General features: G+C 43.7%; 2 protein-coding genes across 4 annotated transcripts in view; both read right to left on the bottom strand.

Moving 5' to 3' along the window:
* ARHGEF9 (Cdc42 guanine nucleotide exchange factor 9) overlaps positions 1–24,142 on the bottom strand; it is a 371,451-nt gene that overhangs the window by 184,903 nt on the left and 162,406 nt on the right. The window lies entirely within an intron of this gene.
* On the bottom strand, positions 3,772–14,969 carry LOC146338630 (uncharacterized). The gene has a single exon (XM_084814163.1). It carries the CDS (start codon positions 6,511–6,513, stop codon positions 6,334–6,336), a length of 180 nt encoding a protein of 59 aa, XP_084670289.1. The 5' UTR covers positions 6,514–14,969; the 3' UTR covers positions 3,772–6,333.

Raw genomic sequence — 24,142 nt, 5'->3', positions numbered from 1 at the left:
TCTGGGCAAGCATGCATAGGATTGCACTGCCCAACATAAAGTCAACAATGGAATGAGGATGTCTCTGTGGACCTATTTGTTTCTCCAGTAAATGCTAAAAGATGATGGTGCCCAATAAAGGAAAATGTAATATTCTCAAGGGAAAAAAGAGGACATAAATCCAAGGAAAAGCATTGTGGATGGGCAAGCTAATATCTAAAAGCTAAGGTCTCAAAGGTGGGAGGGGAGGGGTAAGAATAATGTCAGTTGTCTGCAGTTTTCTTCTCTAAAACAGAAGACAAAATCTCTTCCCCCACCCCCCTTTCTCTAAAAGAGAAGCGAGGTGTCATATGAAATTCATCCATAGCGCATCGGATAAGAAGAGCAAACCCTCTTCTGGTTTCCTCAGCAGCTTTCCTTCGAAGAGCACCTATTTTTAGGCAGGACCATATAAATCACTGCAGCTCACACAGCACAGCATTTCGCTTCAAAAGGAATGGTAAAACCCATCAGAATCTGCTGGGTTGATACCAGCCACAGCCACATTTAAGCCATCACTATGGGAGTTTAAATACCATGGGCCATCTTGCTGTAGGATATTTCATCAGGCAGCCCTCACAGCTCTCCCCCAAGTGAAAAAGCAGGGGCAACTCCCCCCCCCCTTAGTGGAGCAGATTGTTTTGGGCAACCAAAGAAATGAGCTAGCAAAGAGGTAGCCAAACATTCCAGTTTTAACAGTTCAAAATAAAACACACACACATTGACTCTATGCAACAGAGCATTAAATTGGTCAGTCAGGAGAATTACCAGCAATGGGCTATATGATTATTTGTGTATTTAATACATTAACTCCATTCATATCCAATTTTACTGAAATGCACATTAATACCATATCCAGTTTGGGGCACAAAAGAGATAACCATAAATGCAACATATCAAACCAAAGCCCTCCTCTGTTTGCCTCCTCCTCCACACGGATGCATCATTCACAATGCACTGCACACACAAGCAAAGCACAAGCAGAGAGAGACATGTATAAACACATACATGCAAGTGAGCAGACAGCATTCATCCGGAGAACTGAAGGAAGCATTTTCTCTCAACACAACTAGCAGCCATTACATTTTTTTTTTAAGGCAAAGGAAAAAAGACAGAACAAAAATGAACCATAAACTATGGGTTCTATTCATTAAAACAAACGTCCAACGTTTTACCAAAATGTTTTACCAAAAAAACCCAAAAAAACAACTTACATTGATTTTTGGCAATTTTCCTTCAGTCATTATACACAGCAGTTGGGCTGTGTACAGAATACCTGATCCAAACAGAAATATAACCACATTATGAAACGAAACGGGGTTGGGGGGACAGCAGGAATCAGGTTGTGCATGCAGCTTTTAACGATGTTCAAGGAAGCACCTCTCTGTCTGGTTCCCCACACTGCTGTTCCAGTCTAAAAGAAGGGGATCCAGTTAGCTCTCCACTCACTGCTTAAACTGGGGAAGCAGAAAATGCTTGCTACCTGCTCATGCCCTTCCGACTGGGGGGTGGGGGAGGAAATAAATACATATCCAGCCTCAAACGCTTGGATACAAAAGAGCAAAGCAGCGTCAGAAAACCTCGGAGCTCTCCCATTCCCTCCCTCCTTTTACTTGACATGTGAAATACAAAATGAAGTGGTAGTGGAGGTGGGGGAAAGAGAGAGGGAGCGACTAGTAATGAAATGAAGTGCAGCTTTGAATATTAATTAATTAACGATGATGATGATGATAATTACAACTGCAGTCCATCCTATTAGCCTGAAAAGAACAAGCTTCAAACGGTATCAGCCAAACAGTATTAAATCTGTGGGTCTGGTACTGACAGCTCTGACATGGGAAGCTGTTACTTTTCCCCAAAGCATCAGGAGAACTGGGGGAGAGAATGTGGCAATGCTCTTCTTATTTAGGTACCTGGACCTTTAAGGTGGTGGACTGCAGTGCAGGAGGAATGGGTTTTTATTCTGTACAGTGGTACAGAGGTTGCTATGATACAGTCAATAACCTTATTCTTGGCTACTGTAGCAAATAATTTTGAATGCTGCTTAAGCAACCACTCAGCCATTTCAGGCTTTCATCTAAAATGTACATGTGGACACAGCTGCTAGGATCTCTCACTCGATCTCTCTCCCCCCCCCCCAATTTGTATACTGGGAAAAAGGAGGAATAGCTGGAGGGTTTCCTTTTGTGTGTGGGCTTTGCTGCTGTTTTAATAGAATGGCTCACATAATTTTCTCACATAGTCCTACCCATACGGTAGAATACATTCAGCAGAGGTGCAGTGCTCAGATTAGTTGTGATGGGAAGGTGTCTTAATGAAATCCATAAGCCCCACTGTTTGACTTCTACCAATTCGCCAAATCATGGTACCTCATAGTGCCTTCTAAAGCAATAGTTGGGGGCGGGGGTAGTACAAAGGGTAAGGGAGGCTTGGGGGGGTGTCCCCTCAACTTCTGTAATTTGAACAGTAGAGAGGGACCACTTTAGAAGGAGAGGAGACAACTTTGCAAATGCAAAATGTGGAGGATCCCAGTGCTACAAAAAGGACAGTCAAGTTTGCAAGAGAGGTGAGTGATGTCGTGGGCTCCAGGGATTTGCAGCATCCGTTTCTAGGACTGCCCTTCACATTTTGTCAAAGCACAATCACAAGCAACCCCATACAGACCTGACCCCACCCATCATTACTGCAAAGCTGCCAAAGTCTGTCCTCTGAAACAGGGATGGGGAATGTGTAGCGCTCCAGATGTTGCTGGACTGCAACTCCCATCAGCCCTAGCCAGCACAGTCAATGGTGAGGCATGATAGGCATTGCAGCCCAACAACAATTGGAGGGCCACCTGTTCCCTGCTCTAAAAGATGAAAATAAGGTCCTCACTTCCTGTTAAAAAGTCTTCTTTGCCCATCAGCCACTTAGAAAGCAAATGCTTTGTATTTTTTAATCCAAAGTGAAAAATTGCAATTGCAGTTACAGAGACTTTTCTGTAGTTGAAAATGTGGCCTTTAATTGAATGGGTAAATCCAATCTTTAGGCTGCAATCCTATGCACGCTTCTTTGAGAGCAAGTCTTGACCTCACCGGGGCTTTCTTCCAAGTTAACCTATTTAGGGATTGGGATGCAGTTAAGAATTGTGGTTCTGGGGGTGAGGTTCTTTTCTTTCTTTAAAGACTTTGTGTATAGTGCACCATAAAGAAAGTTCAGCTGCCCTCAGAGTATTCTGCCAGTAGGTAGAGTGCTAAATATAGGCTTGTCTGCACCATTTCCAAAATGTAGCTCAAAACAGTAAGCATCAAAGTCCTGCTGTTAATTCTCCACAATGGCTTAATCCTATGCAGTGTTACCCAGGAGTCAATTTCACTGAACTCAGTGAGACTTCACAAGCAAACATGCATCAAAGCAGGCCATTAGTCTCCTAATCCATCCACAATTTTAAATCCACTTCAGGTTTTCTGTTTCTCCCCACCCGCCTCTTAATTTCCAGGTAACTCAACAGTATGTCTGAATCTGGCATTTTGGAGTCCTTCTTTCTTTAAGGGAAAAGAAAAAGAGAGAGCTCTATGGAGCCATTATTTTTACAATTCCTTCTGAATTGCCCGATTTCAGACTGAATTTCGAAAAGGCATCAAGAGAGGGCTTTTTTCAGCAACTACACTATATGCCTGTTGCCATTAGCTAATGTGTCCCCCCAAATGCATGTACCTAAAGACCCCCAAATTTTCTTAAATTCATCCCCCAATTCCCCCAAACCCACTAGTGATAGAATCAAAATGAATCGTGACAGTTAAGCCAAAACAGACCAGATGCTTCACGTACTAAGTGCTCACACACACACACAGAGCAAACTGCCAAAATCTCCACACAGAGAAATATGATTCATGCAGGTGGTGATGGTGGTATTTGCCAGTTGCCAAGCACTGTCAGTAGCACCTATTTTGGGTAAACATGTTCAAAGCTAACATTAGAGAAACAACCAACGTTCCAAGATGCTGAAATCCATTAATCTGTCCATCCATTTCTTCCTTGCATGACTCATTCTCCTACCCCTCCTACCACTTATATCATTCAACATTTTTTCGTGATCAAAAGAAGAAAAGAAAAATATTCATTTCAAAAATTCATTTCAACCAGCTTTTCCTGGAAAGAGGGGTCAGATGGAGTCAGATATTCCAGTTAAATACTCTCATGTCATAGGAACACCAACTTGTGAGACTAAATACCCACAGAGGCAAAGATTCAAAATCCAAATGTGAAGATTTAAAGGGGGGCAGGACCCACCAAAACTTCATAAAAGTAATAACACCTGTTTCTTCAGTTAACCTGTAAGCGAGCCCTAAGAAATCCAGACAGATGGAAATTCAAGCTATGGGCTTTAAACAAATAGAGATATTACAATATAAATATATATATAACTAGCTGTTGTTATTATTATTCATACATTTTCAAAACACAACAAGAAACGGCTAGCATCTCACCCACCCACCCCCAAAACCCACCCTTCTCTTTGTGGTTTTATCACATGTAAGAACTTGATCAGTGATATTTTTGTTAATTTCAAACACTACCACTTTTAACTATGCAAAACCGTGCACTGAACTACAACACACACACACAGCAGACAGCTCATATGTGGTAGAAATGATGTAAGCAGGTGGAACTAGCTCAGATTCTCTATATTACTAATTATTGCAGGCAATGTTATGCTGGGAATTTATATTTGCAAAGTGTGTTGCAAAGGGTTATATATATATAAAAATAACATTCTTTGCAGGATCATGGGATCTATTTTTCCTGTAGAAAAATAATTTGAAAAAGAGCATGCAAGATCGCAACCTATCATACCCTTTCTACATATCGCAGAGAAGGCATATGAGCAGAAGATGCATTTTGTACTACCTTAGCTCTATTTTATCATGCCTGCAGCCCACATACCTTTTCCTTTTCCTCCGCCCCCACACCAAGCCATCTCTCATGGGCAATTTTGTGTGTGTGGACACTTTAATAGAAAGACCAGTGGACACCTCTTTGCCAATCTTGTAATATGTAATTTAGCACTTCATTCTCAAGGAAATCAATGTAAATTAAGTCACCCTAAGCTACCCATCTGGGAATCTTGTTATCTCTGTGGTGGGTAAAGACTTTTCCTTTTTCCCCTCCCCTTCCCACCTCCTCGCCAGCTTTCACAGACCAAGCAGCTTTAAGAAAAGAAGAAGGAAAAAAGCATCCTAAAAAAAAAAAAGAAAAACATTTCTGCTCTTCCATTTGCCAACCTGCAAAGATGGGGAACACACAGAAATAGCTAAAGCACAGTCGGTTGGGTTTCTGATGCACTGAATAGAGCAACTGCAAATAAGTGGCATGGAGGCAGACCAGGACGGCTTGAAATGAAACGGGAAGGCTTGTGGATTCAAGTCACACTGTCAAGGCAACAGAATTAAATAAATATTCACCACCACCACCACCACCACCACTCCATGGCTGACTCTTCAAGTCCGGTTAAAGCCTTTGATAACATTTATTTTCTTTCCCATACGTTAAATATATATCATGCATGATGCAAATGTACAATCAAATACACACTCTCTTGCTTTACCATTTCTTGTCCAAAGGCATCTGCTTTTCAGTTACTTAGCTGGCGCAAAGCAAGACTTATTTTGGTATTAAGCTAAAATATTTCAGTGTTGTTTTCTTTAAGGGTTTTTTAAAATATATAATGTTATGCATGAGACTAACGATGCACCCAGTGCTTATGATGATGCAATCCCACATTTCACTCTGAAAGCTCAGTCTCCCATCAGTCATTTGCAGGCATGTATTCACTATAGAATCTATAGATACAGAGACAGAGAGCTATGGAAATTTTCTAGGTAGCTATCGAGCTGTTTGCTTTAAGAATATCAATTAATCAATCAATAATTAACTGGGCATTAAGCAAATACACTTACAGGCATACTTAAAAGACAAGACATGACAAAAGATTTATGGAGAGATAATATACCAACGTCATACAGATCACAGCGAGGCCGTGCCGAGTGTCACCGCTGCTCTCCCCCCTCAGTAAAGAAATTGCTCTCTCTGTCTCTCTCTGTGTGTGCGTGTGTGTAATCTCTCCCTTTTCCTCTCTCTGGTTGGTTTTTGTTTGTTAATGTGGGCTTGGGCTGGTGGCGCTGGTGGCGGTGGTGTGGTGGCTTGGCTAGGGGTATGTCGCCGCAGCCTCCTTCACCTCCACCATCCCCAGCTCAGGAGCCAAACACAAGCAACAGCGGGGAGAAGAAAAGGAGGGCGAAGCGGCGGCTGCTCCCGCCGCCAGCGCCCATCCGTTCAACGGGTGCCCAAGAAGAACATGAGGACCACGTTCACGAGCAAGAGGACCACGATGACGGCGAACACCACCACCGTTTGGACATCCAAGGTCATGGTGCAGTGCAGGACGCTGTAGTGCTCCAGGTGCGGGGCTGGGAGGCTCGGCGCTGTCAACCTCTGCTCGGCGAGACTGTCCATACATCCACCATGCTAGAAGAGAGGAGGCGGCGAAGGGAAAGGCGCGGCGGCTGGCGCTGCCTCTCCGCGGTCCGCTCGGCGGGCTTGGAGGTGGCGGCGGGCTCGCTGGGTCCGCCGGGGCGCGCGCCTGTTGCTCGGTCTCCCTTCCTCTGCTCGCTCGCTCGCTCGCTCAGCCCCTGCTGGAACCTGCTATGTAACGCAGCGGCAGCATCGCCGACCAGTTGAGCGCCGGAGGAGATGCACAAGGAAGGAGGGACCCGCGAAGGATGCCAAGCGCCGCCGGATGCGGCGGCGGCGGCGGCGGCGGCGGCGGCTTCTCCTCCTGCCCGCTCGGGCTCTGCGGCTGCCTGTCGTCGAGGCGGCGCCGAGAAGAAGAACCCGGGGCGGGCGTGACGGCGCTGCAAGCCGCCGCCGCCGCTCCTGACTGGTGCTGCCGCCGCCGCCGCCGCCGCCGCCGCCGCACCTCGCGTCGCGAGGCGGGCCCCTCCGCGGACTCATCACTGCCAGCGACCAGGCGGGCGGCGAAGGCGGCGCTCCGCTGTCACTCAGCGGCCACAAAACGGGAAGGAAAGGGCCGAGGGACCGAGAGGGAGGCGAGCGAGAGACGAGCCGGACAAGCCAAGTCCCTCCCTTGTTCCTTGCTTTCCTCTTTTTTCTCCCTAATCTTCCCCCTTCCCTTCCTTCCTTCCTTCCTTCCTTCCTCCTTCCTCTTTTTTCTCCCTAACCTTTCCTCTTCCCATTCTTTTCCTTCTTTCTCTTTCCTTCTTTCTTTCTCTCTTTTCTTTCCCTTTTTTCTTTTATTCTCATTCCTGCCTCTTTTTCTTCCCAACTTTTCTTTTCCTGCCTCTCCTTCTCCTTCCTCTTACTTCCCCCTTTTCTCTCTCCTTCCTTCTTTCCTTTCTCTCTTCCCTTTTCTTCATTCATTCATTCATTCATTCGCCTGCCTTCCTCTTCTTCCCCCTAACTTTCTTCTGTTTTCCTTTCTTCTTCCCTTCCCTTCCCTTTCTTTCTTTTATTCCCGTTCCTTCCTCTTTATCTTCCTAACTTGCTTCCTTTCTTTTCCTCCCTCCATCCCACTCCTTTTCTTTTTTCCTTCTCTCCCTCTCCTTTCTTCTTTCCCCCTTCTCTTCCTTTTACCACCCTTTCTTTTTCCTTCTCTATCTCTCCTTCTTTTCCCTTTTTCTTCCCTCCCTCCTTCTGCTCCTCCTTCCCTCCTTCCTTCCTCTCTTTCGACATGGAAAGAGGCAATAGTGACTTGGCACCACTGAAAGGGATGGGAGAAGTGCCTGGGGCAATGGGCATAAGAACACCACAAGAACCCCAGTGGGGATGAGGTCAAGGAGGGTCCATCGGGTCCAGCATTCTGTTCCCAAATGAAGCCTCCCAGGTGCCTTTGGAAAGCTCACAAGCTGGACTCCCCCATTGTGCCCCCCCCAGCACCTGTTATTCAGGTAGACTGCTTCTGAGTGTGGAGGTTCCATTTGGCCATCACGGTTAAAAATACCCATTAATACACCTCCCCTCTTCCATGAATTTGTGCAATCCTTTATTTAAAATGCACACACGTGCACATGTATGTACACACACACACACACACACACACATGGGACCTGCAACAAAAAGCTGCAGTGTGGAATGCGCCTGTTCATGGCTCAAGCCAGCCAGCCAGCCACACCCCCTTTCAGGATATTCCATTCCATTCCAATCCCCACCCCCCCACTCAAATTTTTCTTTTTCTATCTCCTGTGGACAATTAGCATTCCATTTCTACTGGGCTGTTTGGTTCCCCCCACCCATGCCACCCCACACATACACACTTCAGCTTTTTATTTTCTAAGGAGGGGGGGAACTTCTACAAATGTTGGGGTTCCCCCAAGCCTGCTGATACCTCCCCTTTGCATATGGGTGGTGCTGTTTTGGTTTCATGAGAATCTACATTTGGAGATCAAGTCTGCTGTTAGCTTTCACAGTTACTAGCTGCTGATGGGCATGCATGCCTTGCATTTATTTATTAATTTTTATGCCATGCTTCCTCCAGGAGTTCAGGGCAGGCCCACATAGCCCCCTCCTGACTTTTAATCTCACAACAATCTGATGAGGTAGGCTAGGCTGAGAGAGACTGAGAGACCCACAAGGTCATCCAGTGAGTTTTATGGCTGAGTAGATTTTGAACATGAGCCTGCTCCCCCCATGCACACCCGGTCATAGTCCAGCTCTCCAGCCACTACCTCACACCAGAGCATCAGAAGAGCCCTGGTGGATAAGAACAAGATGCGCCCATCTGGTCCAAAATCCTGTTTCTAACAGGAGACCGTCAAATGATTCTGGGAAACATACCAGCAGGGCATGAAGTGATAGCCATCGCACATTATTTGCTCTCAGTGAAGTGGCACATGGAGGTACGCTGCCTCTCAACTTGGAGTTTCTAATTAGCTTTCATGGCTAATTGTTTTATTCAACTATCAAAAACCCTGCCGGTTTAAGATCAGAGTTAAGGCACCCCTATCCACCTCAAAGGGCACCCCTACTCACATATGTCAAGGTGCATAGTACCCAAAGCCAGCCAAATTATTTTGGCACATGAAGCAGAAAATCCCACAAACACCTCTCCCCATCCCTGGCTATAAAAGTACAATAATAATAACAAAGTCAATAAGTAATCATTTGCTACCCTTTCATGACACCTAAAATCTGCTGCCTGAGGCAGCCACCTCACTCTGCCTTATGGTAGGGCCAACCCTGCCACTGAGGAAATTGCCTACTGCATGATTAATTGCTCTGGCTTTTCCTCCTTCTCATGAGCTTTGGTTAGGGCTAGGTAACTCTGTCCCATGGCTTTGTGCTTATGGATCTCTGACAGTTTTATAATAACTGTTGTTGTTTTGGGGCCAATGATATCTCTCAATTTCCCTTTGTATTCAGACTTTTCTTATTGTTAATGGATTAATCAATTTGGCAATTAATTTGTAAAATTGGGCATAGTGGTAATTTTGATTTCGCTTTTAATGGCTTGTGTTTTTTGTTTTGTTTTTTAATGATGTTGTACTGATATAGTGTTAGCAGCCTCAGATCCCACTTTGTACAAGAAAGATGGTATAATGTTTTTAAAAATAAGCATCCATTTATTATTTTTTTGTATGAAGGAAATTGAGTGGCAGGGGGCAAGTATAGAGGAAATAGAAACCTCAGTCTGAGCACTCTTTTGGCAACTGAAAACATTGGGCTGGTGGCCAGCCTATGCACTCTGCATGGCACCATGATTCAATACGGTCATGATTCTGTACAGTCCATGAGTAATGAGCATGAGGTCTGCATGCGTATGGGCAGGTGTCATTGCTCATATCATCACAGCATGGGTGATTGTGTGGCATCAAAAGCAGGGTCAGCCTCACTTTTCCCATGCTGCCACACTTCTCCTTAAGAAGGAAAGATCAATTTCACAATTGTGGTAACGAATCTGTAACTTAAGTGGCTGGACAACTGTAACTTTAAGAATCAGGAATCCATATACATTTTATAACCCTTCTTTGTTTTCTCTTGCTTTCTTCCTACAGACAATACTAGAAATGAATGAGTGAATGAATGAATAAATAAATAAATAAATAAAAATAATTATATAATATTTGTTATAGGTTTTTAAAGAAATAAATAAGCTTAACTGCCACATTCTTGAGAAAACATTTTTTTTCAAGATTTTAAAAAATTCTGTCTTGCAAATCAGTTCTTTTTTTCTGCCTTCCAAAATGAAGGCACCTACAAGATTTTGTCCTCCTACACACCATGGTTTACTCTGCCATTGTCTATCAGCCATCTCTTTTGTTCCCCTCTAATCGTACCTGGTCTCAGCCTCTCTCCTGGTGAGACTCTCCCATTATCTCCGATGCTGCCACAAGCCACTGCCTCCTCTCTGTGACCTGCATGTCCTTCACCAGAATGAATACCAAGTAAGGAGGTGACTAAAGACACCGTTGATTCATAATAACTACTATCAGCTTAACTTCATGCGGCATATTTTGTATTCACCACACCATTGTTTTAACAGCATTACTAGAAGATAAAGGCAGAATATGGATAGAACTGATCCCATTTCATTAATCTTGTTCCAAAATTGCAGAGGAAAATGAAATGAAGGAGAAGAAGGTAAGCATGTGAAAGGTAAGTATCAGAAACCCCCGAGAAGACTGTCGAAGGAAGAACACTGCACTGAGAAGCTCTTGAAACAAGATGTGGGAATTGTGAAGGAAGAAGATGATGTCGATGATGATGATGTTGAAGGAGCAGGGACTCTTGCTCCCCTGAAGGACTCCACTCTTCCTCCCTTGCTGCCCCTTACCCTTTACTCCTGGAACTCAATGCTTCCGCAAGCAGGTGAAAGCTGTGATGAGGAACACTCTGGGATTCCCCAGCCAACAAAAGAGAGATGCGACCCAAGGCTAAATGTAAGAACTGCAAAGAACTCTTTATTATTAGTATAGGAGAGAATTTAGTTTCAGATCTTTTTTTTATAAGTATTTACCAAAGTTTGCAAGTTTTTTTTCATATTCAGAAAGAAAGAACTTATTTAATGAATGTGGGAGAAGCTTTACTGACAGGTTCATCCATGCAGGCTTTGAGTGACTAAGTCTTTGAAGTTTGGGTTTGAATCCCTAACCATGTTAGTGCTGAATTAGGGTTGCCTCCTCTCTTTTTTTCATAACAGACTCCTCATCTTTAACAGCTGTATGGCAGGCAGGTACATCATGGTCCACTCCATGCCAGGAAAAGCTGTACCTGTTGAATTTGGCCAGTGCAGATAAGTGAGAATTTTGTTCCAGTTCATTTTTTATAAGAATGTACCAATATTTGGTAAGAATATTTGGGACAGAAAGAACCTCAGATTTTAAAAATTTGAATGAAGCAAAACTCACCCATCTCTACTGATCATATAAAGGAACTGTGTCTGATGATGATATCTTTAACTGAAGAATAAACTCTCTAGAAACATACTTGGAAGTATTGTATACAGTTCTACTTGCCCCATCTCAAAAAGGATATTATACAGTTGGAAATGGTGCAGAAAAGGGCAACCAAAATGATCAGGGAAACAGAGCATCTCCCCTCTGAGGAAAGGCTACACTACCAGGGAATTCCTGGGGTTTTTTTTTGTGGGGAAGCAACTAAAGGTGGGGGGGGGTGGAATAATTAAGGTTTATAAAATGTATCTGAAGGGCCAGGTGCACATTCTAGGAGTGCTCCTGGACTCAGCACTATCTAGGAAAGCACAGGTAGTATCAGCTGCCATGAGTGGTTTCTATCAGCTTAGGCTGGTTTTGCAGCTGCGACCCTATCTAGAGAAAGCTGACCTAGCCACAGCAATATATACTTTGGTTACGTTCAGGTTAGATTACTGTAATGCACTTGTGGGGCCTCCCTTGAATGTATTTATTTATTTATTACATTTCTATACCACCCATTAGGCAAAGCTCTCTGAGAGGTTTACAAGATAAAGCTTAAACCTATAAAATAACAATAAAACAATAAAACATAATATAAAGCCGTAAGTTTACAATAGAATAAAACCAAAGTAGTAACTAAGATAAAAAGCCAGCAGCAGTGCAAAGATCTAAAAACGCACTAACACATTTTAAAAGGGCTAAAAAGCCTGGGAAGATAAAAAGGTCTTTACCTGGTGTCGAAAAGACCACAATGTAGGGCCCAGGTGAGCCTCTCGGGGGATGTCCTTTCACAACCGGGGTGCCACCACTGACAAGACCCTCTCCTTAGTAGCCATCCTCCTCACCTCATTCAGTAGGGTTACCCAGAGAAGGTCCTCTGAGGATGACGTCAGGGTGCCAAAAGGTATATATGGAAGGAGACGATCTTTCCGGTAACCTGGCCCCAAGCCATTTAGGCTTTATAGGTTAATGCCAGCACTTTGAATTTGGCCTGGAAATGGACTGGCAGTCAGTGCACATCATAAAGCACTGACATAATATGATCATATTGACCAGACCCCATTCACAAGCTTGCTGTGCTATTTTGGACCAGCTGAAGTTTCCAGACCATTTTCCAAGGCAGCCCCATGTAAAACACAATGCCATAATCCAAACAAGAGATTACCAGAGCCTGGATAACTGTCCAGCTAGGCTATCTCTGTCCAGATAGGATCTGAGCTGGTATCAGCCTAAGCTGATAAAAGGTGCTCCGTGCCAACAGGGCCACCTGTGCCTCCAAGGGCACCCCCCAACTATGAACCTGATCTTTTAGGGGGAGTGCAACCCCCTCTACAACAGGTTGAATATCACTCATCTGGGCAGACAAATCACCTACTAACAGTACCTCCATCTTATCTCAACTGAGTTTCAGTTTATTGGCTCCCATCTTATCTCAACTGAGTTTCAGTTTATTGGCTCTCATCCAGTCCATTGCCACATACAGGCAGTGGTTCAGAATGCCCACTGCCTCCCCTAGATTTGATGAAAAAGGGGAGATAGAGCTGAGTGTCATCTGCATATTGGTGACCCCTCAGTCCATATCTCTGGATAACCTCCCCCAGTGGTTTCATGTAGATGTTTAACAGTATGGGGGATAAAATAGAGCCCTGTAGCACCCCATGGCATAACTGCCGAGGAACAGAGCAATAATCCCCAGCACCACCTTCTGGAATTGGCCACTCAAGTAGGAGCAGAATCACTGCAATGCTGTACCTCCAACTCCCAGCCTAGATAGCCTATCCAGAAGGATACTATGGTCAATAGTATTGAAAGCTGCTGAATCAACAGATTCGGTCCAAAAGAATCAACAGGGTTGCACTCTCCCTGTCCCTCTCTCGGCAATGGTCATCCCATAGAGTGACCAAAGCAGTTTCATTTCCAAAACTAGGCCTGAGACTGATTGAAATGGATCTAGATAATCAGTTTCATTCAAGAGTGCCTGGAGCTGAAGACAATGCAGAAACTGCAACTGGCCCAGCATGCAGCAGCTAGAACACTTGTAGAAGTTAGGTGTTCAAATCATGCAACTCCTATTCTGTATCATTCACACACTGACTGCTTGTTGGTTTAACTGCCCAAATCAAGGTGCTGGTTTTGGCCTTTAAAGTCCAAAATGGTTTGGGAACTCATTATCTGAAAGTCTGCCTACACCTGTATGACCCTGCCCAAGCATTAAGATCAGTGATAGAGGCTCTACTCTCTGGCCACCAACAAGAGCCATTAGGCTGGCGGTTTCTAGGGGTAGGGTTTTCTCAGTGGTGGCCCCACATTTTCAGAATGCCTTCCCCAGGTAGATACATATGGCCTCATCACAGCTGGCTTAAAAAAGTAAATAAACTGAAGACACATTTATTCCAGTCCGCATTTAGTAGTCAACAATCATTAGCTGCTGCTGCATGCGTTTAATTGTAATTTGTAAGTTCATGTTTTTGTAATACTGTAAGCTACCTTGCAAGGGCAGTGCGCCCTGAAAGGCGGTTTTAAAACTCTCTTCAATCAATAAATAAAATGTATGCTCTTCATTGTGTGGTGAAAGTGGAAGTGCCTCACTCAGGACCAATGAAACTGACTGACAGGCAAAAGACTTCCTCATACAACCCACAGTTGATTTATATCATACATTGCCTCAAGATGTGGTGACAGCTTCTAAGGTTGATGGCTTTGAAAGGGGATTAAACAAATTCATGGAGGGTCTGTCTACGAATGGTTATTGCTTATGATGGTCTAATGGAACCTCCATTTTCAGAGGCAGTGTAGTTCTGAATGCCAGTTACTGGAAAGCAACAGCAGGTGAGGGCTATTGCCTTCATGCCCTGTTTGTCATCTTCACAAGCAGCAGCTGGCTGGCCACTGTCAGAATCAGGATGCTGGGCTAGATGGACCTTGGGTCTGATGCAGCAGAGATCTTCTTAGGTTCATATTTGGGTCCAACTCAGGGGCGTTGTTATAAAGAGGACCACCTGGGCATGGGCCCCGGATCATTTTGAGCTGTGCCCAGGATCTTTTGAGCTGTCCTAATTGCCTTTTTTTTTTTTTTTACATTTTCCCATTGACTTGCATTGGAAAACAAAAATGGCCATATCTTTTTTTGGTTGTATGATAAATAGATGGTATTTGGAGGCTTGGTAGCTCCCATGGAACTGATTGAATCTGCCAAATTTCAGGCAGTAAGGTCCAGTGGAACCTGGAATGTAAGATCAATGAATCAAGGTAAGCTGGAGGTGGTCAAACATGAGATGGCAAGACTGAACATCGACATCTTGGGAATCAGTGAACTAAAATGGACAAGCATGGGCGAATTTAATTCAGGTGACCATCATATCTACTACTGTGGGCAAGAATCCCTTAGAAGAAATGGAGTAGCACTCATAGTCAACAAAAGGGTGGGAAAAGCAGTACTGGGGTACAATCTCAAAAACGACAGAATGATCTCAGTACGAATCCAAAGCAAACCATTCAACATCACAGTAATTCAAGTCTATGCCCCAACCACTGAGGCCGAAGAAGCTGAGGTTGATCGGTTCTATGAAGACCTACAACACCTTCTAGAACTAACACCAAAAAAAGATGTCCTCTTCATCATAGGGGATTGGAATGCTAAAGTAGGAAGTCAAGAAATCACCAGGATAACAGGCAAGCATGGCCTTGGTGTACAAAATGAAGCAGGACAAAAGCTAATAGAGTTTTGCCAAGAGAACATGCTGATCATAGCAAACACTCTTTTCCAACAGCACAAGAGGCGACTCTACACATGGACATCACCAGATGGTCAATATCGAAATCAGATTATGTCCTTTGCAGCCAAAGATGGAGAAGCTCTATACAGTCAGTGAAAACAAGACCTGGAGCTGACTGTGGCTCAGATCATGAGCTTCTTGTTGCAAAATTTTGGCTTAAATTGAAGAACGTAGGGAAAACCACTAAACCATTCAGGTATGACCTAAATCATATCCCTTATGAATATACAGTGGAGGTGAGGAATAGATTTAAGGGATTAGACCTGATAGACAGAGTGCCTGAGGAACTATGGACGGAGGTCTGTAACATTGTTCAGGAAGCAGCAACGAAATCCATCCCAAAGAAAAAGAAATGCAAGAAAGCCAAGTGGCTGTCTGAGGAGGCTTTACAAGTATCTGAGGAAAGAAGGGAAGCGAAAAGCAAGGGAGAAAGGGGAAGATATATCCAACTGAATGCAGAGTTCCAGAGAATAGCAAGGAGAGACAAGAAGGCCTTCTTAAATGAACAATGCCAAGAAATCGAGGAAAACAACAGAATGGGAAAGACTAGAGATCTCTTCAAGAAAATCGGAGATCTCAAGGGAACGTTTTGTGCAAAGACGGGCATGATAAAGGACAAAGAAGGCAGGGACCTAACAGAAGCAGATGAGATTAAGAAGAGGTGGCAAGAATACACAGAAGAACTCTACTGGAAAGATCTGAATGTCCCTGATAGCCATGATAGTGCGGTCACTGAACTTGAGCCGGACATCCTCGAGAGTGAAGTCAAGTGGGCCTTAGGAAGCATTAGTAACAACAAAGCTAGCGGAGATGACAGTATTCCGGCTGAGCTATTTAAAATCCTAAAAGATGATGCTGTTAAAGTGCTGCACTCAATATGCCAACAAATTTGGAACACTCAACAGTGGCCACAAGACTGGAAAAGGACAGTTTACATTCCAATTGCAAAGAAGGGCAATGCCAAAGAGTGTTCAAACTACCACACAATTGCGCTCATTTCACATGCCAGCAAGGTGATGCTCAAAATCCTACAAGCTAGGCTTCAGCAGTATGCGAACCGAGAACTACCGGAAGTACAAGCTGGGTTTAGAAGAGGCAGAGGAACTAGAGATCAAATCGCCAACATTCGCTGGATCATGGAGAAAGCAAGAGAATTCCAGAAAAACGTCTATTTCTGCTTCATTGACTATGCTAAAGCCTTTGATTGTGTGGATCACAGCAAACTGTGGCAAATTCTTAAAGTGATGGGAATACCAGACCACCTTACCTGTCTCCTGAGAAACCTGTACGAGGGTCAAGAAGCAACAGTAAGAACCAGACATGGAACAACCGATTGGTTCAAAATTGGGAAAGGGGTACGACAAGGCTGCATATTGTCACCCTGCTTTGGTTGTTCACAGCCCCATGTTACATAAGATCAAATATTCACATTTTTGCGATTGCCATTTTTCTTCGCAAAAATGGTGCTTGCAGAGCTTGCTGGACAGGCCTGGGGTGAGTGTGGGAGGCTCGGCAAGCGCAGGGGGGATCTCGAGTGGGGCGGGGGCTCAGTGGGCACAGCTCAGGGCAGCAAGTGAGGCAGGAGTCTGCTGGACTCCCAGATCATATCGAGCACCCATGCCATCCCTAATATCCAGTCCGTGTCAGTTTCACATGTATTCAGTCATACGTCTGTTTCATCCAATTTCTGTGTCATTCTACAATTTTTAAAGATGCACAAAAACTTGCAGTTATTTTCATATGCAGCGTTCCCTAACATATGCATTCTGGCTGCAAATATACACATTTTTGTTCACAACTTTCCCTAATATATGTATTTTTGTACCAAATTTTCGAGCTGAGAACTGCACTGCAAAATTGGAAGAAGTGTGCATTCTGAAGGTTAACTGTGTTCCAAACTGCATATTAGTCCGGAAAGTGCAAATTAGGGTAGTTCACAGATCAAACAAAATTCTACAGCCTCCCTACTAGCTGTCAGTGGCCTGTACCACTGATGCTGCTTGTCCTGCCCTACTCAGGAGCCACCATGGCTAGAACTGGGCACTGCTGCCCCATGTGGCAGGTCATCAGGACTACAGGTCAAAAGTTTTCTTGGGTTGTGATGTGTTCTTATTCTTCATCTACCCAGACAGACCATTGGCTCCCCTAATCTGAAAGTACTACAAAAGGTTCCAAGTCAGTGTGGGCAACAGCAGAAATTTCAACTATGCCTGCCTGGCTGTTCACTCTTTCAGCTGCCTAAATCCCAGCACAGTCACCTCCTCCCACAAGTAGAAGTGGATAATGAAATGTCTGAACTAGAAGAGCTCATATGAGTTGCACCTGACTGTGCTGCGAATAAATGGTGCACTATACCTTATCCTGTCCTTCTGTCCTTCTTAGGTCATGACGTTCTCACCTCAATCAGCAGAGTCAAATTAATTTAAAACTAAACCTCCACCACTACCCGCCCCCCCAAAATGGATACCAATGAGAAGATGCAAAGGAATGTCCAATACTTTTAGAAGCATGCAAACACAATTTACATCCTAGGGCAACAAATTCTACACACTAGATCTATGTCCACATCTCCCATCTAACACATAAATCCCTGCTCCAGCAGGAGATCATAGCCTGGTCTATACATACAGAAGAATGGGGTGCTAGAGTTCTTAGGTGGTAGAATAAAGTGTACTGCTCAGACTGCTGGTACGCAAATTCATCTTTTAATTCTCCCTTGCATTAAAAATTCTTGAAGGGAATTTTCCCCTCAAAGCATTCAAAAACAGCACCTCGTGCTGCAACCTGAAGTGATGCCATCCATCCTACCACCTCATTCCGCTGCATGGGTAGGCCTTAACAATCCATGCTCAGAGAAGAGCGAGAGACACTGATTTGCTCACAGCTATATACAATGAATTCAAAGCTGTGGTGAGGTATGAGCCCATGACATCAATGTTCAAGCTTAACATTTGTTTGCTAGACCTTGCTATCTCCATGCATTGTTAATGCAATGGCTAATGTTGCATTTATATTGACTGGACTATCATTGCTGGATCACTTGGTATGATATTCTTTCATGTACCCGCTTTAAAGGGGATAGGAAAGGCTTTTGGAGCTGTTTAAAATGTTAATGTTACACATTCCCAATTGAAAATTAATGGCTTGAAGTTACGCTAAATGGTAAATTAAGTACTTCATAATTATCTTAATAATACTTCACATTTTTCCAAGAATCTGCATGACTTCAAGTGTATTCTAGTACATAATATTCAGCTGACATCTTAATTTAAATTTCTAGCCCCATCCCATCCCAGCCTCACCATCCAAATGTATAGAATGGATTTTATTCTATCTACAATACTTAAGAGGGCCCATAGCAAAGCACCTATTTTGCCTATGGAAGGTCGCAGGTTCAGTTTTGGGATCTTCAGCTAAAAGGTTCCCAGGTAGCAGGTGATGGGGAAGATCTCTCTCTGCCAGAGACCCTGCAGAGCTGCTGCTGGGTCTCACAGGGTCTCACAGAAGACAAAACCAAGCCAGATGGACCAATAGTCTCTGATCTGGAATGGGGCAGCTTCCAATGTATGTCATTTTATACTGGAGATATACTATATTATATATCAACCCTCCCCAACCTGGTGCCCTCCAGGAGTTGGAATGCAACTCCCATCATCCCCAGCCATGTCGATGCTGGCTGGGTACGATGGGAGTTGGAGCTCAACACATCTGGAGGGCACCAGGTTGGGGAAGACTGTTGATAAGATATATTTAAAAACAGCCAAAACCATGACAAATGCTAAAGAATTGTTCACCTCTAGCCAGTGGCCCCAACTGCCAAAAGGCAGAACAGAAAATGCTTCTCACAAAGCTTCTGCAATGTGCTTAGGTGTACCAGCCTAATTGCATTTTGCCCACCTTTTCTACAATTAAGACTGGCATGAAATGGGCAGATTTGGATCCTGCCAACCTTGCTTAGAGCCCAGGGACCCCCCACCACCAAATGCCCCTATTTTCTGTTCCCTGTCCCTGTCCATCCCTCCGTTTGTCTTTTTGGAATGCCTTGCTAAAAATTGTGTTAGTGACAATTGCACGAGTTGTGTGCAGTGTTTCCCCTTGTCAGGATTCAGCTGAAAAACTCTGTAATGGTGTAGTGCAAGGGGAATGCACAGCACTGGGACTTTTTTTAAAGAGCAGGAGCAATGATGCCATATGTCAGAGCACCAGGGTAAGTGACAGATTCTCCTTGTCTGGCAAGTGAATGAGGTTATAATGAGGCTTTCATGTTTTACTACTGTTTGTGACAGATTAGCAAAGGGCAGGAGTGGGCAACTTGTGGCCCTCCAGATGTTTTGGCCTACAGTTTCCATAAGCCGATGCAGGCATAGCCAATGGTGAGGGATCATGGGAGTTGTAGGCCAAAACATATGGAGGGCCACAAGCTGCCCACCCCTGGTGTAGAGCAAGTCAGAGGATGAGGAAAACGATCAAGGAGAGGCTGGAGACTTCTTTCCTTTTCTCTGATGGGGTTCCTAGTTCTTTGCAACATTATTTGCATTTCAGCTCAGGGTGTCTTGCAAGCTGAACTTCTACAGTCAGAAGCAAACACCGCCAAGGGGGCAAACTGTGTTGTTTCTTTAATGGCTGAGCCAAAATGCTTCCCCCTACAAGTTCACCATCCCATTTGCAGGTGGAAAAATGGGACAGGGGTGGGGGCTGGTGAGAGCAGTGAATTTCAGGGGCACAGGCAAAACCTGGTTGAACATATAGGTGGCTGTGCTCCCCTTGGTAGCTGTTACACTCCATTTTCCCCTATAAATGCACCTCTGAATGGAGCTGCATCATTATTGAGGGGACTTTTGACTGTGAACCACTGAGAGGAGTGCCACCACAAAACAGGCACAGAAAAGTGATCCCAGGTTGGTCATTTCATGGTAATTTTCATTCCACAAACACCCTCCCACCACCCAATTTTGAGCCAAATGTTGACTTCCATCTCAGTTTGCTATTCTATTTTTACACTGGTAAAACTGGAAGACCTCTCCTAAGAAGATATAAGGAGTACTTGGCTGATATTCAGCATAACGGAGCATGTGCTAGACACTGGTCCCTTAACAGGAGGGAGAAACATGCAGCAGAGCAACTTAAGTGAAGATCTCTATGCTAGCAATTGAACGGAGACTCCAAAGAAGAAAGATTAAGGAGGCACTGTTTATTGATCACCTGAAACGTGATATCAATGTGTGGGATGAGATGAAGCAAGCCATGATGTTTATTAATGTGGCTTGATGGCTGTTGAATACAGGTGCTGATTTTTAATCTTTGTTTCCCCCATGAGGTTTGGCTAAACTTTACTTTAGCCTTTACTTCCTCTTGCAAGGAACCCAAGGTGGTTTACATGGTCCCCCTCCTCTCCGTTTTAACCTGACAACAACCATGTGGGATAGGTTAAGCTGAGAGCTAAACCATTCAACTGTTTTAAGAAAACCCAAGAACCTTAACTGAGACCAATGGAAAGTGCATTTACATAATCACTGTAAAGTTTCAAGGCCAGAGTAAGAATGTTGCCATTACATCTTTCCCCTTTGTCCACAAAGGACCAAATCAAAGCAGACAAGTTCAGAAGATTTATAATGAGGAGAATTTCAATATCTGGAGATGAATCCCCAAGGTGCACATCCAATGCCTATTATGGATGCATGTTCCCATTAGCTACTGGTGTTACATAACAGAAGATGCTTTGTTTTTGTTTTCTGAAGGACAGATTTCCCTGCATGCCCCCCCCCCCGACAACAATGAAATTATTGAAGACTAAAGTGATTTGAAATGCCTTTCATAATCATACAGCTTGCTCATTACAAGCATTAGGAAAGGGACGTAGTTGAGTGGGAGAGCACCTGCCTTGCATGCAGAAGGCCCGGTTCAGTTTCTGGCACCTCCCGATGGGGCTGAAAAGGGCTCCTGCCTGAAAACCTGGAGAGCCGCAGCCAGTCAGTGTCAAAAACATTGGGCTAGATGGACAAATGGCCTGACTCTACATAAGGCAGCTTTCTATGTTCATTCCTAGTCATGTTCAAAATGACAACCACAGAATGGGGTAGTAGTAAATTTTGAAATGCAGGAGCTCATCATGACAGTCCCCACAGCCAGACCCACAAGGAGAGTCCAAACATGCAGGCAGAGGTGTTGATCCGTTTAATCTCTAAAGTCAACAAACCAGTTCTAGCCATTTTCATCTCCACCAGAAGCAGTTCTTTCGTAAAGCTAAGGAGTCCTAGTGGCCCATTCAAGACCAAGTCACCCCAAGATACTTTGCATTACAACAGAGATGGCTCACAAGGCTATATTGCTGCTGGGAAAATCTATTCCCTTCCTAGCTAATGTGAGGATTTCAGCTAAGCTCAGAGAAAACAGAGAAACATCAAGGGGTGGCAGATGACATGACCTGGTTAACAGAATCAAATCAGCCCACCCTGGCTTATTTAAGCCACGGTGGGCTGCAGCATGTGCCAGCTGCCATTTTGAATATGCAAGCTGTGATGCGCACGCACCATGACTTGTTGCATTGTGTGAACCCAGGAGGCATGGGTTAAGTGAGGCTTAAACAACCCTCACATAATCCATGCAGCCTGGGTTCACATGACACAACAAGCCACAGCACCATGACTTGCATATTCAAAATGGTGACCGTGGTGCATGGTGGTGCCCTGCGGGTGTATTAACCATGATGGCTTACTGTAATGCCCATTGTCTCTGCTAATCAAAAAGTCCTGGTGCTTCGACTCTGTGAACCTGGTTCCACTACACACTGCAGCCAGGGTTGACAAGAGTGTTTTCTGCACCAACAGTTTTGAAATGGTATAAGAGGCCACTTATACACTGCCAAAAATGAGGAAATGCATCACCCAAAAGGACGATAAACAAGGACACAAATTTGCACAAGATTTGCATTGCTAATTTATATGTATAGATGCAAATTTGGAAACAATTACTATAATTTAAATAGAATATAATACACATCATCATAGTGGGGAAAACTGTAGCCAGATGCCCTGTGTGCCTGCTCAGCCTGCTGTTCAGGTTCTAAGTGCTGTTGGGCAACTTCAAGGCCCCTGTGGCTCAGGCTTCTTATGGTTCTTTATCTTTAAACTGGACTTGGACTGGGGAGGATCCTACCAAAGAGAAGACTGTCCTCTGCAAAGTAGGACATGTGGCCACAAGCATCATTGTCTGAGAGGACTAAATACTGAATAAGCTTTCAAAAGAGACTTTTGGCATAAGCTGATCAATTCTTTCAAAAACAACTATATCACCACTGACATTCAAAACACCGAGAAAGGTCCACACAGCAGGGATAAAGATGGTATGATCTGGCACAAGTTCGGAAATGAATGCAGACAGCCTGACATGAATTCAATTACACATTCTGTATTTCAAGTACATTTTCAAGCCCAAAGTCTCAGTCCCCAATCCTTTTAATAGCTGACACATTAATAGTTTATAATTGTGCTCTTTAATCCATTCAAGATCAAACTGCACAAAACCACATATTTCAAGAAATATCATTTGGCTTCTTTATTTTGACATATTCTCCTCTCCCCCCGCCTCCCGCTTATCTATATAAAAAATATAAAAAACAAACAATGGAGACAAGCAAAAAAATATATAAAACGATTAAAATGATTAAAAACCATTTAAATAATAGGCTATTAAATAATAGGCTATTAAATAACTATTACATAATAGTCTATTAAAACACATATAAAATAAGTAGCATCAGAAGGAGAACCAGCAGATCAATTCCATATATAGCAGTCAGTCAAAAACCAATTGTCTGTTGAAGAAATTAATTGGTTCCTTACAGAAAACTGAGCCTACAATAGCTGTCTATAAAAGTCTTCTGGTATGTAGTAAAGTAGATGTTCAGGTCAGAGAAGAATAGAATAAGGAATTGGAATGCTCTATACAGTTTAATCAATGGAAAGTTGCCTTAGTTTCCATATGTACTATTTATGTAGATTTAAAATTGATTGATTCAAGAAAAATTGATGCCACAGAGGCTTGCTAAGTTTAAGTTGACTAGCTCTGCCAGATGCTGGCGATATAATGAAGACAATGCCTCGTTGAGGCTTATGATGTGGGCATGTCCTGTAGTGGCTTCTTTTTGCTAGGAAGTTATGGCTCGTATAAATCCCATTCTCAAAAAAATCTGTGATAATAGCAGACATATATGCACTTTTAAACTACATCCCTGTGATGTGGGGATTAACAGATGAACAGCAAAATGGATACTGAGAGCCTTTTTACAGTTGCAAAGAGACTTACACTCCAAGCTTGGAAGGAAAAACACCACCACCCACTCAATGGACTGAAGATCTTACTGCTCTTGATCTCCTACAACCGTCAAAGTCGCATGGATGCTTATTTAGATATATGGACTGTTTATATTAACATATATATTTGAAATGGAAACGTTCATCCTTTTCTTTTTTCCTTTTCCCTAAGGATAATAATTACTGTATATTGATATGTTTCACGACATGAATTACACACACACACACACACACACACACACACTATTTCTTTGGCGTTGTTGTTGTGTTGCAAATAAAAAGATTAAAAAGAAAAAAAGAAAAAAAAACACAATTGCCTGCTGGGATAATGAGGTTATGATTGCCTTGCAAGAAGACAAGGAATGACATAGAGCAAAGTGGACCTCCCTTGGCAGGGCATTTCATGGTCTAGGCCAGCCTTCTCCAACCTGGTGCCATCCAGTTGCTTTGGGACTTCAACTCCCATCAGTCCCAGCCAACATAGCCACTGGTCAGGAATTGTAGTTGGGAGTTGTCACAAACATTTGGAGGGCACCATGTTGAGGAAGGTTGGTCTAGGCACACACAAAAAGCATCCTGTCTCTCATATCCACCTGCTGTACATCTG

Source organism: Heloderma suspectum, chromosome 9 (assembly GCF_057233095.1).
Source record: "Heloderma suspectum isolate Gila_16-S chromosome 9, 16-S_ref, whole genome shotgun sequence".
Taxonomy (NCBI): domain Eukaryota; kingdom Metazoa; phylum Chordata; class Lepidosauria; order Squamata; family Helodermatidae; genus Heloderma; species Heloderma suspectum.
This window is presented reverse-complemented; position numbering and strand designations above follow the sequence as displayed.

What these genes read in the sequence shown, in the direction of transcription:
- LOC146338630 (XM_084814163.1), bottom strand. Translation starts at nt 6,513, where the DNA reads ATGGACAGTCTCGCCGAGCAGAGGTTGACAGCGCCGAGCCTCCCAGCC.